The sequence below is a fragment of the Pezoporus flaviventris genome, unplaced genomic scaffold (assembly GCF_033815535.1).
Source record: "Pezoporus flaviventris isolate CSIRO_AGI_PZ_B2104156 unplaced genomic scaffold, CSIRO_AGI_Pfla_v1 ptg000001l, whole genome shotgun sequence".
Classification (NCBI taxonomy): Eukaryota; Metazoa; Chordata; class Aves; order Psittaciformes; family Psittacidae; genus Pezoporus; species Pezoporus flaviventris.
In genome coordinates this window covers 51,112,412-51,129,159 of record NW_026892549.1, presented here as the reverse complement: position 1 = coordinate 51,129,159, position 16,748 = coordinate 51,112,412, and the positions used below count along the sequence as shown (strand labels likewise).

The 16,748-nt window shown below is 39.4% G+C and overlaps 1 protein-coding gene across 9 annotated transcripts in view; it reads left to right on the top strand.

Moving 5' to 3' along the window:
* MFSD6 (major facilitator superfamily domain containing 6) overlaps window positions 1-16,178 on the top strand; it is a 49,020-nt gene extending 32,842 nt beyond the window's left edge. For 7 of the 9 annotated variants that reach the window (XM_061457441.1, XM_061457424.1, XM_061457398.1 and 4 more), the window contains 5 exons: window positions 2,696-2,793; window positions 8,357-8,518; window positions 9,089-9,187; window positions 11,336-11,616; window positions 14,003-16,178. In XM_061457441.1, coding sequence (XP_061313425.1) covers window positions 2,696-2,793; window positions 8,357-8,518; window positions 9,089-9,187; window positions 11,336-11,616; window positions 14,003-14,185 — 823 coding nt within the window. In that variant the 3' untranslated portion in view covers window positions 14,186-16,178. Of the gene's footprint in view, window positions 1-2,695; window positions 2,794-8,356; window positions 8,519-9,088; window positions 9,188-11,335; window positions 11,617-13,762; window positions 13,787-14,002 lie in introns of all 9 variants that reach the window. The other 2 variants (XM_061457448.1, XM_061457456.1) reach the window with 2 other exon arrangements.
* Window positions 16,179-16,748: the final 570 nt, after the last annotated feature.

Below are 16,748 nucleotides of genomic sequence, written 5' to 3'. Positions count from 1 at the left end.
TGGGTTCATCTCAAAAGCTGTTCTGTCATAGTACAGGGGGGAGTATTGCAGATGTTAGAAGGGTATTTTTGCCTTCTCTGCTCCAGACACCTTTTGAGAGATGGCAGAGTAGAGTTTTGTTAGAAAATAAAGAGTTAAATACATCCTCAGAAAGTGTGGTGAAAGTCACAAGTTCTTTGAGAGGATATTGTGATGCAAAAGTGTACAAAACCAGCTGTCTAATATTTAGACATCATTGTTGAATGGTATCCTCTGTAGAAGCACCCAAAACTGCTACCGAGTTTAGGAAGATGATGTTACTCTCTGAAAATAACTTCCTGCTTGAGGTTAAGCTTGAACGTGTTTGTCTGACCACAATTCCAGCATGTGAGTTTTTATAGGAAGCAGAGACTGGTAGCAATGCCTGTAAACAGCTTACTCTCCTTAACATAAATATAGATTCAGTGCTTTAAGGGCTTAACCTGTAAATTGAGTACGGTGTCTCTGTGGATATTGAATATGAGGTTCATAAGGAACATCTGTTTGCATTTTCCATTTAGTTCTGATAAAGAGGCCAAGTGATCATTATAAATACATTTTTGAAACAACTCTAACTACACAGAAGCTCTTGTGTGATGTGCCACTCCAAAACTGTAATTGTAGAAATCTTCATAAACTGCAATTTACCTAAAACTCTGTACATATTCTAACAAATTAAAAGGTAGAACCTGGCTAAGTTGCTCATCTGTAACTCTGAATCCAAATCATTCTGCAAGTTTAACGTAACAGAAAAGCCCTTCTAGCCGAGTGTGTTAGTGGTGATGCTATGGAGCAGGAGTCCTCTTTTCATCTCTGGCCTGGCTGTGACAGGGGATAGCTGAGGTGGGAAGAAATTTATTGAGGCACAGGCAAAGTTTTTGCTAGGCAAAAGTGAAATTAAGCTGGCAAGAACTGGTCCTAAACAGTTCTGGGCACATCTGTGCTGCTGATGGGGAAAACCAATTATATGGTATGGCAGTTCTTTTGTATTCCCAAGAGTGTGCAACACCCTGGTCTATACTGGTAAGGGAATGAAGAAAGGAGCCTGCAAACCTTGCATGTTTGCTTACCTTCTGTGGCAAATGTGTCTTAATATACTTAAGAAATGTGATTGTAAATAATTACATCAAGTTGTGGCTATGAAAGGAACTAGCAGAAGGCATTAATTAAAGGGGAAGATGAAATTTATGATGTGTGGCTCAAAGAACAAGTTTTTTCTCTTTACTGTATCATAATGATTTTTTTCATGGCTTCCCGTGTTTTCTTCAATGAATGCTTGGGCTTGCATTGCCTAAAAGCAGCTTAAACCAGCTATTCATGTACCTCACATGTATCTGGAAGCAACACAGCTTGGTCTGATGCATGTTTTTGGGTGGGGGGAGCTTCCTGCAAGCTTACCCAACTTGCTGAAAGTAAAACAAATTGTCTACTGTAGATCTATGTTGTTGTGAAATGCATAGCTCTGAATGCTTTTTGGTCTCAATGACATGATGAAAACTATGGTACTGGTTTTGTAGCTGTCAACATACATGTTTTGAGGCCTCAGATGCTGACAGGATGCTGCATCTTTTTGATTGCATCTCGCTCTAGATTTTTCAGTGGCTATGTACCACTTAATGAAATCTCACTCTGCTTTTGCAGAATAATTAAAAAGGCAACACAAACCTTGCCCTTTCACAGTGTCTGTGCTTACACCTTAATTGCATTTATTTCACTTGCGCAAAGCCAGGGGTCAACCAAGAAGCCATGTTTGGATAATAAATTATCCTTGTCCCTGTAAAAAAAAAACCAAAACAAAACACCAACCTTTAAGAACCTTTAAAGTTAGGAATAGCATCTTTTCTTAAGCCAAAAACATGTTTTGAATTAAGTTGCTCTTTCCTAAGATCCATCTAAAAATAAGAGATAGGTAGCTGGATGAGTAAGCATCCTAGAGGTAAGCTAAGCTGAATCTGAGAACAGAAGGGAAAAGTAATCAGGTTAAACATGCAGTGGGAAATGCACTGCACAAATAGTCTTTGTGTTTCATTGTTTGAAAACTGTTACAAGAGCTTCTTTTTCCTCTTCATTTTGAGATGCAGCATCTGCTGCTTTTCAACAGGATCATCCTGAGGCATGTTGTTATAAACCATATTGCTTCTGTGGGATGTGTTTTTAGAGTAGTTCTGAGCAGTTTGCAGATACTGGGACTATAAACTTACATTAATTGGGGTAAAATTAATTCATCTAATACAAACCTGCACCAGGCTTACATTAAAGTGGTAGAATGAATCCCTGAATGATTAAAAGATTGTTTGGAAGGGATGTTGTATGTGCTTAGAAATGGTTTCTCTGAGATACAATCCAGTGTAGAGCATGATAGAACAACACAGTGTAAAGGGTCAGTGAATTTGCTGTCCCTTTGAATTTTTTTATTTCTAATCTTTTTTTTTTTTTTCCCCATTAGGATTTTGAAGAGACTCTTTAGCCTTAGTTTGAATACATTTGGAGTGGGCGAGAGGAGAGTGTGTGTTTGGTTGTAGGACTTAGACTGTATTTTGCGTTGATCATATGCTTTAGACTGGCAAACTGTTTTGTACATGTACAAATAGCTTCTGAAGCAGTAAGCTATAACATACTAAAAAAAAAAAAAGAAAGTGCAAGCTATCCTGACTTCTCTTTTCCTTACTTCCTTCAGAGTGCTTTACATTGGTCTTGCCTGTAATACAGCTCGATATATTTACATCTCCTATCTGGAAAATGCTTGGACTGTTCTCCCAATGGAAGTACTTCAAGGTAAGGCAGTGCAATAATGCCCTTCCAACCTAAGATCAGGTTCTTACATTTAGCTTGTTTTCAGGTGAACTGTGATAAAGTAAAAATCATGTATTTCTCTATTTTTGTTGACCACAAATGCTCCAGAAGACACAGGTTCATAAAACATCGCTGTTTGTCTTGGGAAATACTTGACGTCAAAAGGGTGGCTTTGCATCTGATTGTGCGCAGTTCTCTGTTTATTCAAACAGAACTGCGTGAGACCAGCACACCCTTTAACTAAACAAAGAGACAGAAGCACGACCCAGGTACACGCCTACTGCAAGTCCTGTTTGGTGGAAAATGTGAACTTCATTAAATGCAAAAAGGCTCTTGAAAGGACTCTGGGTCATTCTGTCTTCGTTAAAATACTTTGTAGTTTTTCATAGTTATTGTTCGATCAGTACCTTTAGACTGCAGAATTGTTTGTTATGAATAGCTAGAGAGGAATTTCTTTCAATAGCTTTGTGCTAGTATAGCTTCTTTAAGATACTCACCATTTAATTTAATTAAGAGGACAGAGGTGTGGTCTGTGAAAAGCAGGTTGAGCCCTGTTTTCAAGTCATGTTGTCCCAGAAGTCTCTAAGACCTTTGTGATGTTAAAATACAAATTGTTCTAACTTAGGTTTTGCAGCATTTTTTTGTTTGTGGTAGGTATCACTTTTCAAAACCAGGAAAAACCTAAACTCTCTTACTTTTTGTTTCTTCGGTATTTGAAGAATACTGAAGTATTTGGTTTTATAAGCTTGCAAGAGAATAGTTAAAGTGCAGAAAATGTTTTCCTGCCTTTAAAAATAATTGCACTGTCTTTGTTAAAGCCAGGGGTTTGGGTTTCTGCAGCGCCACCTGGACTGTTTTCTGTAGGTTATACGTAGAAGTTTTATTCCTCTATATGCATAATTTGAATTTGCATTAACTTTTTCCACTCTATTTACAGAAATCTTTTTAAGGTAGATTTTAACTTGAGCTATAAAATGTCATTGGAGAACACTGTGTAAATCTCTAAGCATAGAAAAAGATCTGTTTGTGTCCTAGCTCTTTACCTCCCTGATTAACAAAACCAATTTGTTGTATTAAAACTGCCACAGCAGCAAGCTTCTGAATTTTGTTTTAAAAAAAAAAAAAAGCCAAAGCTGTTGAGTTGCTTCATCATTCATACCAAGTGTTAAAATATGAAAATATTGCAAAGAACCTGAAGGATGTGAATGTGTTACACTCTTGCCTGCTTAAACATCTAGGGGGAACAAATTACTAATCCAGAGCTTTGGATATTGCCTTCTAGGGAATTCTGTTTTAAAGATACCTCAACAGAAATCACAGGAAAAAAACCTGTGTTATGGCAACACAGACTAAGTTTGTGCCTGGAAGCATCTTATAAGTCATGACTGAGAAAGAAGTTTCTTTTGCTTTCAATCTTGTTTTTATTCTCCTGAAATTTTAATATGAATTGCATAATATGTAAGTTTGCCTTTACAGCAAGGCTGTGAGTGATCTGTTTTGGTTGGGTTTCTTTCGTGGTATAATCTTGAGTAATTTAAAGAAAAAGCTAAGGACCTTCAAAATAATACTTCATCATGAATTCGTCTGCCAGACTCTATCTAGCCACTGCTGAATCATGTATGCTTCAGTTATTGTTGCTATTTGCAGTTGTTTATAGTCAGCAAATGAGAAAGTTAAAACAAACACATAGAACTCTCCCCCAGCCCCGTGTTGCGTTCTGTGTGCACTTTTCAGCCTGCCTCTATATCATCGTTTGTTACTGTCCGTGAAGTCCATAAGTACACTGTGTGTCTAATAACTGCCACTACGTTTGTTACATTCCAGTAATCTCACTCATTTGTTCCTGAATGGGAGATTGAATTTTATCTTTTTATAAGTACTGCTAACTCCCCCCTCCCCGCTTTATTCTTTTCTTCTCCTCACTTTTACTGATTTTAATCTCTCCTTGATTCATTATTTCTTTTGCAGTGGTTACCAAATCCTATTTCTTTGGGCTCTGCTTTTTTCCCCACATATCCATTGAATCTGTCAGTAGGGATAACAGGTATAACCTTAATGAAATTTGGTGAGGTAGAAGCTCTTGTTTTTGTTAAATGAGTTTGTTGACAGAGGGCGGTAGGAGTTGTAGCTCCTTTGCATGTGTAGGGGTTAGAAGTATTTAAAAACAGTGAAAGAATAGATTGTGCAGAACACATGGATACCATGTGGGACACATGACTGCACCATGTTGATAGGACCTTTAAATCCCTTAGTGAAGTCCTTGTTATTCTTTTAGACAACTTTTTCCCAGGAAGCTGTCAAATTCCATGTGAATTTCAGTTCTGTGAGCTGAAGGGGTTTTAAGTTTGAGCTGAATTTTGTACATAATTCAGTTGCAGCTGAATTTTGTAAAGAATTTCTTTTCTTTTAATATATTTCTGCAATATGAGGGTTATCCCCATGTGCTGTGCTAAAGGGCATGGAGAGAGTTCTGGAAGATAACTCCCCAGACTGCGTCTGTTGATTGTATTGAGAACAATTGCTGTCTGTAACTGGAACGGGGAGGACTCTTTTAAGTGCATTGCACTGTCAGAAGAGTAAATGAGGAGATTTAACCTTGCTTCTTAGTTTAGAGTTCTGAATAGGTATGCTGCATCGACTTGCACATGCAGTGTATGAAAAGAAGAGCTTAGGCTGAATCTTTAATAGCTGAAAATGTCTAGGCATCCTCATAGGGAAATGGTAAAATGTGTATATATATATATATATATATATATATCTACCTGCAAACACACAGGCAATCTTGTTCATTTTGCAATTAACAGATTAAGTTTTGATCCACTAGTTAGCTTGCAACTTATTCTTGCAAAGCAATGGTCCAAATTCTCTGGTAACAGCTATGCTAGCTCACCAATTTACATAACAGGGATTTTGTAATTTATTGATAACCTGAAAATTAGCTGTTTTCACTTGGCAGTTATCCAGCAAACTCCAAAACAAGTATTGTTCTACGAAGTGACTCCTACTGATGTACCAGCAACACAGTTATACTGAGAGAGCAAAATGCTTGGGCCTTTAACTGGCAGTAATGAGGATATATATCTCTCCTGAAATAAATTTAGCTCCCTAAATCTTCAGCTCTTGGTTTGTATGTAAATTATCCTAACATTGCTAAACATTGTTATTCTAAGCATAACACTGGGGTTGTTCCGTTTGTTGGAATGATAGTCCAGATGTTGAAATGATAGTTAGTGGTTTTGCAAATGATGTCACAATATATACATTGTACACAACTTCTTCTTAAAAGAATCATGGTTAGCAGTAATCCAGACCAGACTTCTTACAGAAGTTGTTGTAAAAATTGGCATGGATTTGGTTTCAGAGGAACTGGGAACACTATGTTCTGTCTGGGTTGCCTTGTAAAGGTGAAAACAGCCGAGAACCTGTTGGTTAAGTTATGGGCTTTTGTTTTCAAACAAATACAGGGGTGTTGTGCTTCATGGTTCAAATAATTTCTGGTGTGTTTTTGATTTGTAAGGCTTTAAAACGGGACTTACTCTTTAATAGTTGATAAAGCTGAATGTTTTACATTAATTGATAGCTTTTCTAAAACAAAAACACATTAGACAAGATTAGCTTTGCTTTGTTATTGGGACAGTTCTTGGTTGCTATTTTCAGTGCATACACGGGTCTGCATTTTAAAAAAGTAGATATTCAGTGAGTTTTAAAACTGTGAGCTTTTTGCTTGGAAAGTCTGAGTTTTAAAGCCTTAAACTGTAAATGGTAAGGTAAAATGCTCTGATCCTGATGTAAGCTTTTTATTTTTCACCAAGGTGATGTGCTGTTACCAAAACCACCTCTGCAATGTATAAAGGTGAAAGGTGGCCTTTACAAACCCAAAGCTTGAGAAACTCTCATTTAGCTTTGGAATGAAATTGGACATGTAGGGATATGTAACATGGCTATACCTGACCTGTACCCATTCCAGTCAGTGCTATTTATCATTTTACACCTAAGCAAAATCCAAGCTAGTCTGTATGCTACAAAATCCTGTATTTTCTTGCTCTTGGCAGTCTTCAGCCTTAATGGCTAATTAATTACTAAGTGTCCAACTATTCATTAATAAGTCAAATGTAGAGGACAGAAACATGTTGACTGAATCATCAGTGGTGTCAATGTTCTTTTAAACTGAGGCAGTAGAGCTGACGCATTGGTAAGCTGTGATGACTATTTTTAATACCACTTAAATAAGAAAAAAGTATTCCCACTCAATCCGAGGGTGGCAAAATAGTTCAGGCTTATTCAGTGTGTGATGAGCTAATAAACTGTTTTGCTTTTCCAACTTCTCCACAACCCTGCCTTTTCCTGTCCTGTCCTCCATACTCCACAAACCCCCACCAAGCCGGTGCTCAAAGATGAGGGCTCCGTCTAAAGCCTGCTTCTGTGTGCTGATGATGATCATTCATGGGTCATTTGTGCACAGCTCATTTCCCCCTAGAATCATGGAATCATAGAGTGGTTTGGGTTGGAAAGGACTTAAAAGCTCATCTAGTTCCAATACCCTGCCATGGGCAGGGACACCTTCCACTAGACTAGGTTGCTCCAAGCCCTGTCCAGCCTGGCCTTGAGCACTGCCAGGGATGGGGCATTAGCCATTCCTTCTGCTGCAGTGGGAAGAAATATTGTAACCCTCAATCTACAAGACGTGCCAGAAGGAGACTTCCAAAACTTCTGCTGTGGCACTGGGGCTGTCTTGGAACTGTGGCTGTTGTTTATAGCAGCAAGGCCCTTGGCTGCGCCAGTCCCGAGAGCGGGAGTGGGTGAAGTGGGAGGCGGCAGCAGCGTGCGGCAGCTCCTACGCAGGATGCAGTCATCGCAGGAGGAAGGGCATGCTGACTCTGCCTCTCAACAGCAGGCGTGAAAATCTGTATCTTTGGCCTACCCTGAGGAGCTTGAGTGCTTTTTTTTGTCCAGACCATTCAGTGCTAAATGCAGAGTGTGTTGGTGTTGAGTTCAGAAAGAGTTTGCTTGGGGGTGGATGGTTTAGGGGGGAGTGAGAAGGGCAGGAGGGGATTAATTCTTGCCTCTGGAATGGCATGGATATCTTTGATACTGTTCAGATTTTATGACCTTGCACTGCCTTCATGGTGGCAGTAAGGAGTCTGTTGAGAGGCATCAGTGCTTAATTGCTTGCAGTTGATGAAATTATAACTGTATTTCAGATGCCCAGGGTCACTCTCAAGGGGACAGGGAATCTGGTAGGGAGACATCTAAGGCACTTTACTTAATCTTCCGAGGGACTGTGTCTCAAGAAGAGAAGTGAGGTCATCTTAGAGGGAGAAAGAGCTATTGACAGACTCTGCAGGAGGAGTCATCATGTCTCCCTGTGGCTTGGTTGCCAGTATCACATTACCAAAAGCTGATCTGTATTTCACAGAGAGCTGTCAGTAAAGGGATTTTTTTTTTTTTTTTTTGTTCTCCAACATGTGCTCCAGTTGATGAGTGCAGTTGCTTTGATATTGCATTGGAACACTGTGAACTCTTTGCTCACGTTTCGTCTCTCTAGGTGTCACTCATGCAGCTATATGGGCAGCCTGTATTTCATACCTTAGTGCAGCAGTGCCTCCGGAGCTGAGAACATCAGCCCAAGGAATCCTGCAAGGTCTCCACTTGGGTCTAGGCAGAGGATGCGGGGCTATGGTTGGAGGCGTTTTGGTCAATTACTTCGGTAAGCAAAAATTGCTTTTAAAACTTTCATCTTATTTATTGAAGTTACAGTTTTACTGAACTACCAGCTTTAAACTTACTTATGCTCAAGGTCTTGTTGTGCTTTAAAGAGTAATAATGCACTACATGTAAATTGTGGAATCATAGAACTGCTCAGGCTAGGAGGGACCTCAGATGTCCACTCCAGGCTCCTGATCAAAACAAGGTCACCACTGAATGCGGACCAGATTGCTTGTGGCTTTGTCCTGGGAGCATTACAGATTAATTAAATATGTTATGCCTAGATATTTTTAGTACTGTGTGAGCAAATCTCTAACCTGATCCATGACTGAGATGAATGAATCCTTTGTGAGAGAATAGGTTGATACTATGCAGCCTTTCCATGAGCAAATGAGAATCTAATTACTTGGTTAAAAATCCTTTGCAAAGCCTGCTCAACAGCTGGAGGGAGGAAAATGTAATGAAACAGGCTAATAAGAGCCTACATGGGACAGTATGTACCCAAGGAGTGCATAATACTGACTCATCTTAGTACATTCTCAATTTAGAAGAAAAATAAATCTCATTACAGGTCCTGCTGCCACATTCAGAGGAATAGGGATGGCTTGTTTAGTGATTCTTCTTCTGTTTGCCCTGATCCAGTGGCTGTTGGTTCCTGATGATGAAGAAGGTAAATATTAATGTCTCTGAGACTCTGCAAAATTAGAACGAGTAAAGAAAGGTATCTCTGAAGCTTCTTCCTGCGGTTTTAATTCTGCATGTTTGGTGTCTTTACTCAGATTTTGACAGAACAGTTTATTTTCAAGTGGGAAGTCTTTTCCTGAGCAATGACAGTGTGCTGCTGCTGTAAGAAGGGTAGCACTGAGTTTTGGATGTCAGTAGGAGGAAAGTATAACATATTTTACCACCCATAAGTCCTCTTAGTTCTGGGAATCCCTTGGGTTAGTCTGAACATACAGCGAGTCATGTCAGTTGCATCAGTTCTTTATGGTCACCCTTGCCACTGCATGCTGTCATATTCTACCAGTCCAAACCATCACCTCTGCCAGAAACTGTAGAGATGGCTACAGAGGGCACAGACTTCTATAGCTTCCTGAGTTCTGTTACGGCACCCGAGAAATCTCCCCTCAGGTGGAACTTGAACTTTTTAATCTGCATCTTTATTGGTATAAAGGCTAACCAGAAAATGAAATAGTTGGTGCAAAGAATTTAGCATAAAGCTAATAATTACAATAAAACTGGAGCAAATTCTGCAAAGTCATGAATTTTTGAGCTTTTTACCCAAATGTTACTTTGCAATATAAGCTTTGAATATGAAATGAAAATGAAAGTTAGTTTTCTTTAGCTGGACTATTAAATGAATTGTCCTTGACTAGTTGTCAAGTTGTCTGTAATAAGGTGTTCAAATTCCTATTTTGCTAGAATTTTCTTCTTCTCTGTTCAAATGATAACACCAAAAAATGGAAAGGTAAAAAAGGTATTTGCTGCTTCAGTTTCCCATCAACTTTTGTTTAATTACACATGAACCTACAAAAGAATAGCTTATTCTTAGTGGCCTTATTGTAGTTTGTTTCAGTCTTTGGTTTTCATTTAATATGCGCTACCCATCTTAACAGTGTGTATCTTCATTTTAAGCATGGCACTAATCTGATCGCTTTCAACCAGACCAGTTGGATGAGTAAGACTAAGCATGTGGTCAAGTGTGTGCAGGATTAGCCTCTTCATTTCTTCAGTATTAGAAAACATCCAGTCATTGCTTAAAATATCCAGTGCTAAAAGTCTGCAAACAAAATACAATTTTATACTTTTGAAAAAAAAGTTCTTTTTAACTGCAAAAATACTTCTACTCAGAAAAAAATATTTTCTCAAAATTTACAGTGTTATTTACAGACTCACAGAGAACATAGAGCTCTTACTTAAAATATCTTAACAGTTTCTAAAAATGCTCAATTACTTTTCATATATAAATACTCTGGCTTTTCAAAGTTGTAAGGTACATTGTGTTGGGCCATGACAGTTTTTTGTGAATGACATTTCAAGACAGTTGTGAAAACTATTTCAGATTATCAGAAAACCTTAGATCTAAAGATCTGCTGGAACGATTTCTGCCTTTGCCTGAAACTCTGTTACAGATATTTCATCTTCTCCCATGTGTCACTAACCTTATTTTTTTCTCACTAACTGCTTAACTCCATAGTAACTATGGAGGGATGGTTTGTTTCTCAAGTAAAAAAAGAAGTGGTGAAGATGTACAACAACTTCTTTAAGTCAAATGAGTAGGTTTAAAAATCTTAAAATCCAAAAGGACTGTTCTGATGACTCAGGCCATGTGCCTTCACCAAATGGTTCCTGTTTGAAGCCAGTATTTAGTTACCTAGAGGGCGAGTGAGTTGTGAGATGCAGGCTTTACACAGAGAAAGAAGTTTGCAACAAGTTTAAAAGGCTTATTTCCAGTTTGCATGTAACGTGAAAATGACTTCTTCCATGTAACATGAAAACACAGATTTCTACTACCTGGAAACAAATGGGCTGCTTCATACCCATTAGCCCTTCCTGTCTGTGAAGACATCTAAAATACCTTGTTGCAGTTGCAGAACAGCCTTGCTTGTAAGGCACCATCCATGGCTTCTTTCCCTAACTAGACTGTGGTGTGTCTGGCTCCTGGCTGTTAGTGCCAGTGTTCTGCTTTCAGTGCAGTGATAACTGGTCTGTTAAAGCCAGAAATACTTAGTGTTCTTTGTCTGCTTCACTGTTCTGGGGTGGGCTTTTTTTTAAGCTCATTGGCTTCGCCAGTGATTATTTTGTTTTTAAACTTCAGAAAAGACAATGCTGGCGGAAAGGATCCCAGTGCCTTCCAGTCCTGTTCCTATAGCAACTATTGACCTTGTACCGCAGCAGTCAGAAGATATCATGCCTCGGAGTGAGCCCAGACTTCCTGTAAAGAAAACTAAGCACCAAGAAGATCAAGAGGATGTGAACAAGCCTGCCTGGGGCATCAGCTCTTCTCCGTGGGTCACCTTAGCTTATGCTGTCTACCAGATCAAAGAGATGGTTAAACTATCCAAAACCCATCCAACTCCCGAGAATCAGCCTTTGCAGGTAATCTTCTAATCTACAGGAAGTTCTTACGTATTTGTTAGGTGCTTGAAACCTTTACAGCTGTGTAAATCTGTTAGTACCTGGCAGGTGTTCTCTGTCAGCTTGTGATAACTTTGGTGTTCTGACATGGTAGTTGAAATATTGCATGAAACGGAGCTGTTCTCCGTGTATAATACAGCAGGAGTAACTATTTTTGCAAGTATTGTTTTCCCAAAATTGGAAGGACAGGGAGAGACATAGGAAGAGACTCTGGTTTACAAGCTCGGATATACTTGAATTCCCTTTAAGTTCATATTTGGTTTGGTATTAGTTGGAATGTGCAGGTCATACATGTTTCAAAATGTACCAGGTGGTAACTGAAGATACACAGCTGCTTAACAGTGTAAAATGTGTTTTTATTTAATTTTTCTTCCTTGGGTGATCCTGTCAAACGTCTACATGGTTGCAGAAATAGGTGTTACAACTACTGATGGGATACAAACCTTCTGTTCAAATAAAAATAGTCTCTCATCTTATCTAGAGTTACACCAGATAAGAGCCATTCTGTGACTTTACACCATTTCCCTTCTGTCCCGTCTCCCTCCAAGATACCTTTTAATAGCTTCATCAATGGTTAGATGGGCTTGGATCTTGAACTATCTTCTAACGCTTTGGACATGCCTTTCAGAAGGGAGCCGCTTATGCAGCGGTATCAATGCAGGTTTTAGAACAGCATGGTTAATGTTAAAACCACTGTTATTTACCTGCCTGGAAGGAGTGGGTGAGATTCCTTTGTATGCACCCGGTAGGCGTAAACACAGAAATGCTTTTTCCATGACTGCTGTCTTTAGAAATTGGTAATTTGGGAGATGAGTGTGAATCAGCAGAGCAGAGTGTGTAGGAATGTCATGCGGTCAGAGATCTCCTGCCTTTCTTGTCTTTATTCCTGAAAATATACTGCAGGCATGTCTGCTTTAGGTTGATGGGGGGTTGTTTGGTTTTTTTTTTTTTTATCTTCACTGAGTCAAAGAGCATCTCTTTTTATAGTGACACTGAAGATATCACAGGATCTCTGACATCAAAGTAATTTGTCCAGATAAACTGCTCTGTTTCTCATTGGTAAATACCCTCAAGGTCTTGGTTAGTATAAGCCATCCCCTTTTAAATCAGAGAAGAGCAGTCACACAGACCTTATGCTGTGAACATGGCAAGAAAAGAATGTTTCTGCAGTTGTGTGGTATCTGAGAGAGACTAGTCCAGCTCTGTTGTTCACCCCCCAGCTGCTTCATTGAGAATTGCGGAGAGGCAAGAAAGGCTTTTGTGCCTGTTCCCTGTGGAACGTAATCTCTTCATTATTCTTTCCTTCCTGTAAAAATACAGTACTGATAAAAAAGTTGTTCTTGTTGATGTGCCAAAATTCTGTGCACACCACATCCTTCATCATCTCTATTTTCTAACGTCTCTCATCCCTGTTTCAGTGCTCCAAAAGGACAAACTTGCCCCAAAACACTTCAAGTTTTTTTTTTTGCTCAGTCATTTATTTTAGGCTGGTGGTAAAAGACTGAAACTAAAAAAAACGCTGCCTGGCTCTCTGAGAGAATTTTTTAAATAGCCTCCTTAAAACTAAAACAGATCATTTGGAAGGAGGGTCAGTACACAGAAAATGGAATTGGTGACAGAAAGTATTCCTTCTTACTAAGACTTTGGTTTGATTTTGCTACTGCTTGCTTATACTCCTAAAGCAAAGAGATATACTTTCCATATTCTCTGTTCTTCAGTGAGAAGCAGTCATAGTGTGGTATCTTCTAAGTGGAATGTATTGGTGTTAAGGTTTGCTATTTCAGCCCTGCGAAATGTAACCAGTATTTAAATGTGCTTTCATGTTCATTAGCAAGGCCAGTTGAGTAGCCTGGCTAGAATCATACAGCAGTATTGCAGAAGTTCTGCCATTCAGAAAGTCTGAGGAATATCTTGGGGCAAGGGGAAGGATTAGGGAACAAACTATTGAGTAGTAAGAGCATTTATATATTCAAGGAGCATGAAAAACAATTTATAGAATTGCTTGGTCAAAAGAATGATTTTGTCTGAACACTTTGAAGTCCAGTTAATTGTGTATTTTTTCCCTTGAAACACAACAAGCTTGTTTTTTGCATGCTTCTTGGGAAAGTGCAGTTAGGAAAAGAGATGGAAGGTAAGCTACTGTCTGCTTGCTATTAGTGTCATCTGGATTTAAATGTACTGCTTTTGCTTTGCTGCTTTAAGTTTGATTTGTTCTGTTGCTGGCATTGAAAGTAAGTGCTTTGTAAATTTTCAGAAGAGCCTGAATGCATCTGGGGTGTACCACGGGGGATAATGTTATGAGTGTTTATACTTACTTTTTGCATGCAATCCTTTCCCCTCTCTGTAGAAAATCAATGAGAATTGCAGTGCTTCATCAGCCAGCTCAGCAAGACAACCCCAAAATCCAACAGATTCTGGGCAGTCCAGCAATTGTTCAGCACCAATACCTACAGCAACATCAGATTCCCAAGTAGATGGCGACCGCATTGTGTCAGATCATGATGCTCAGCCTGCTGCTGCAGGGCCCTGAGATGCGCTCATCTTATCAAATCCAGTGCATGGAATCCTGCTTCTCACCTGGGAAATACTGGAGTAGGAGCTCAAAAGTAGGACTTCTTTCATCTTAATGATCATAATGTGATGCAGTGCAAGCTTTTAACTATATAAAGGATATTCATATGACTACGCAGAGCACCACGGCAGGGAAGCCAAAGTTCGGAATTCTTGAGGGAAGTGATGTGGCCGGATCTAACGGTAGGAAGAATTCTTGGCTGCTTTGCTAAAGCTGAGTCAAGTGCTATGTAAAAAAAAGGGAGTTCACTCCTCGCTTGTTGAGGCACAGAGTGTCTGACTTAATTGGATAATTTTCTTCATTGAGTTTGTTCCCAAGATAAAATGAGAGAAGACTTTTTAGGAGAGAAATTTGAGTTTCCTTGCATAGTCTATTAAAAAATACCCAATAAATATAGGAACAGCATGAAACTGTAAAGATTTCTCAGAATCAGAATAGCTTTAGGAAGTGTATCTTCTTGTTACGGTGGTGGATTAAGTAAAACACACACATATTCAAAGAATGTTTTTGAATCTAATGTTATCTTGTTTGAGATAAAGGTTTAGTTCTGCAAAGCAATGATTTTTGAACTGAGTTTTTAGTGAAACAAAAGAGCTGGAGGAAGGCTTCTGAAGAAGTTAACCTCTGCACTTGCAGCCCTTCAGTTCGGCATTGGCTGTGTGTGTTTGGGTAATTTTTTGTTTGATGTTGTATCAAGACAAAAATCTTTGGTCAAGATTGCACAACCTGAGATTGATCAAGGGTTTCAATGGACACACTTTCCTCTTGGGTTTTTTATTTCATCACCTATACAGTGGTTTATTTAATGCAGTGTAGTTACTGTGATTATTTATTAAGAAAAGAGTAAGCTTTAAGTGCCTAGGGAAGGTGGGGGATAAGGAGGAATTACCTGCAAATCTTAACAATTAGGATTATGGGGCAGAGTTGTTGATGCAGAAATCAAGTAGAGTGAGAGATTCTCAGGAGGAAGCAAACGTAATTAAATTGCAGGATGTTTAGGAAATTACTTTGCCCAGTGTGAAGACACTGGATGACTTTGGATTATGTTTTATTAAGCTTTTCAATATTAACTGCAGCAGGCTCACTTAGTGCATAGTGAAAATTGCTGCTGGAGGGGAATCCTTGGGCTCAGGGAGGAGCCTGGGGGTTTGGTCAGGAGAGTGGTTTGGTCCATTTGCATGTATTAACAGCTTGTTCCTGGGAGATCCTGAGCACTCGGCTTCTAGGGGACCGAGTGAGTATTGGTCAGCCCTTCTTGAGACCAGTTGTCTGTGATCTGTCAGGCCTTCTGTGGGGAAGACGTGTGCTGTAGGACTGTGCAGTGATCCTGAGGCAGACCAACAGGATCACAGGGTTAGGGGAGAGGAAGATGGCAGCAGCTAAGCAGCGAAGGAGGTGTGTAGTTTTACCTGGTTTTACTGAAGGGGCGTCCTGTAGCTGTGCTTCAGCTGTGCTTTTGGAATAACCCATGTTCTAGTGGTGCCTGGGACCAACACCATAGACAATAAAAAGAAACATTGATGACTAACCACTAGTTACTTTTTTTGCACTTGAATTTAAATGTACTGTACTCACGTAAATCCTCATGACTTGTCTAAGTGTCCTTTAAAATCAGAAATGTATTTATTGTATGTTTGTATAACTTGGAGGAGAGCTAAAGACTGAACAGGTGACAGAAGGATGCTGAAAATCATTTTGAGGCAAACCAACCATTTGTTGAGTTCATGCTGTACAGTGTTACCTCAGCTGCTACTGCATAGCACTGGGTTGTGGGGTGAAGAGCTTGTACACTGTGTTTACACTTCAGAATCGTGTATTTGAAATGCCTGCTCTTTTTGGAATCGTATAGTCATTCTATGTTGCAAAATGGACATGTACACCTGGGTTTTTATATTTGTGAAACTGTAAAAACCGTGGTAAGAAATATAAAATATCCATAATGTAGTCAATAGTATTGATCTGAACCTTCTTTACATTTGCTCATGTTATGGTGCCAGCACTGAACATAATCACCAGAATAGGGAAGAATTCACTGGTAATGACCTTTTTTCCTAGGTTCAGTGAATGGCAGTGCCCCGAGTGTGGTGAACCTAGAGCCTGGGACCTGCTCTTCCACAGTGTTAAAATGCATTTCATGATAAAAATCTGACTGTAGGCACAAATTCCCTTCTGTGGGGCGAGGGGAATGTAAGGGATGCACTGTGATGTGCTTCACGAACAGGTTGATATGAAGCGTGCAGGACACAGAATCATAGAATCAAAGAGGTTGGAAACGACCTTTAAGATCATCAAGTACAATCTCCACATGGTGAGGGAAAGTCAGAATTGGATTGTTACCTGGTGGTTTTGAGACAGAGGCTGCTCTGAGCGCAGGTCATGTCAGCTTGTATGGAGATACTTCCAGTTTCTGATTAATGATATACATTTGCACCTACCCTAACAAGGGCACATTTGTGTGGAATTTATTCTTACCTTGGGTGTAGGACAGTTAAATTTTTACTTTCAACTGCCCAACTTGCAC